Here is a 1,280-nt window from a genome sequence, read left to right on the forward strand (position 1 = left end):
TATTTATTTATTCATTTATTTTATTTTAATTTGACTAGAGAAGGTGAGTGGAGAGAGAAAGTGAGACAGCAAGCTACCAGGGGCAGGACTCAAACCACGGTCAGCCATGTGAGAGTCCAGTATCCTTAACTGGCTCCCAAACATTATTTTTTATTGTTTTGCTACAGGGCACGTGCACTCACCAGACAGACAGAGAGAGACAGAGAGACAGAAACCGAGAAATCACCCCCCAAAGGGGATGGCCATGCCGCAATCCCTTCTCCTCCATTCTCCTCTCGGTATCTTGGGCACACACGCACACGTTCCCGGCGTGAGTTTTAAGTCACCGGATCTGGGAGGAGAACCATAGTCGACTACATAGGAGTCCAGCGACATAGCCATTACTCTAACTGCTGGTCCCCCAAACATAATTTTTTAAAGTTGAATGGCCAGCAACTTCACATATGAGGTATTCCTGCTTTTAGAACCTCTGTTCAAAATTGTACCAGGAAGTCTATCCAAAGCAATTAGGCAAGACAAACTACATTAAAAGGTATCCAAATAGAAATGGAAGAAATAAAACATCTCTGTTTGGATCAGCACAAGGAGGGAACAGCAAGTACGAATTCCCTGACAGGAACTTACAGATAGTAACAACTATCTGAAAGACTGGTATGAGTGTAGTGAGATAAAAAGCTAGGAGTGACAAGTGATGGCATAACATAAGTGAAATATAGGTGAATAAGTGTTGTAGCATTATAAAGCACTTGTAGAGAGACAAATATAGAGCATTATTAATATAATCAGTACATGTTTTGAGAGAGATTTTTGCTATAGAGTGCATGTATTCACTGGAGAAACAGAAAGACACAAAGTACGAACTCACCCAACCGCCCAAATGTCCAAGAAGGGATGGGCAAGCCATAATAATTCCTTCTCCATTTTTCTCGTGTGCACACTTACCTGGCATGTTTCAAGCCAGCAGCTCTGAGACTAGAACTGCAATCAGCAAATGGAAATTCAGCACCTTAACTATAATAACACCTGCTGGTCCCACTCAGTACATATTTAAACAGTGTGAGATGTTTGTGGTCATATACAAATACATTACTTCAAAATGCATTGTGGGGACCAGCAATTAGTGTAATGGCTATGTCGCTGGACTCCCAAGTAGTTGACTGCGGTTCGCGTCCCGGACCCAGCAGCTTAAACTCACGCCGGGCGTATATGCGAGCATGCCCAAGATCCCGAGAGGAGAATGGAGGAGAAGAGATTGTGGCATGGCCATCCCCCCTGGGGGG

General features: G+C 43.6%; 1 protein-coding gene across 1 annotated transcript in view; it reads right to left on the reverse strand.

Moving 5' to 3' along the window:
* Positions 1-313: 313 nt before the first annotated feature.
* LOC102482074 (olfactory receptor 5B2-like) overlaps positions 314-1,280 on the reverse strand; it is a gene marked incomplete at its 3' end in the record, with an annotated part of 2,009 nt that continues 1,042 nt past the window's right edge. Inside the window, exon 2 of the mRNA XM_006164728.2 lies at positions 314-323. Coding sequence (XP_006164790.2) covers positions 314-323 — 10 coding nt within the window. The remainder of the gene's footprint in view (positions 324-1,280) is intronic.

The sequence above is a fragment of the Tupaia chinensis genome, unplaced genomic scaffold, assembly GCF_000334495.1.
Source record: "Tupaia chinensis unplaced genomic scaffold, TupChi_1.0 Scaffold143701_1, whole genome shotgun sequence".
NCBI classification, from domain to species: domain Eukaryota; kingdom Metazoa; phylum Chordata; class Mammalia; order Scandentia; family Tupaiidae; genus Tupaia; species Tupaia belangeri.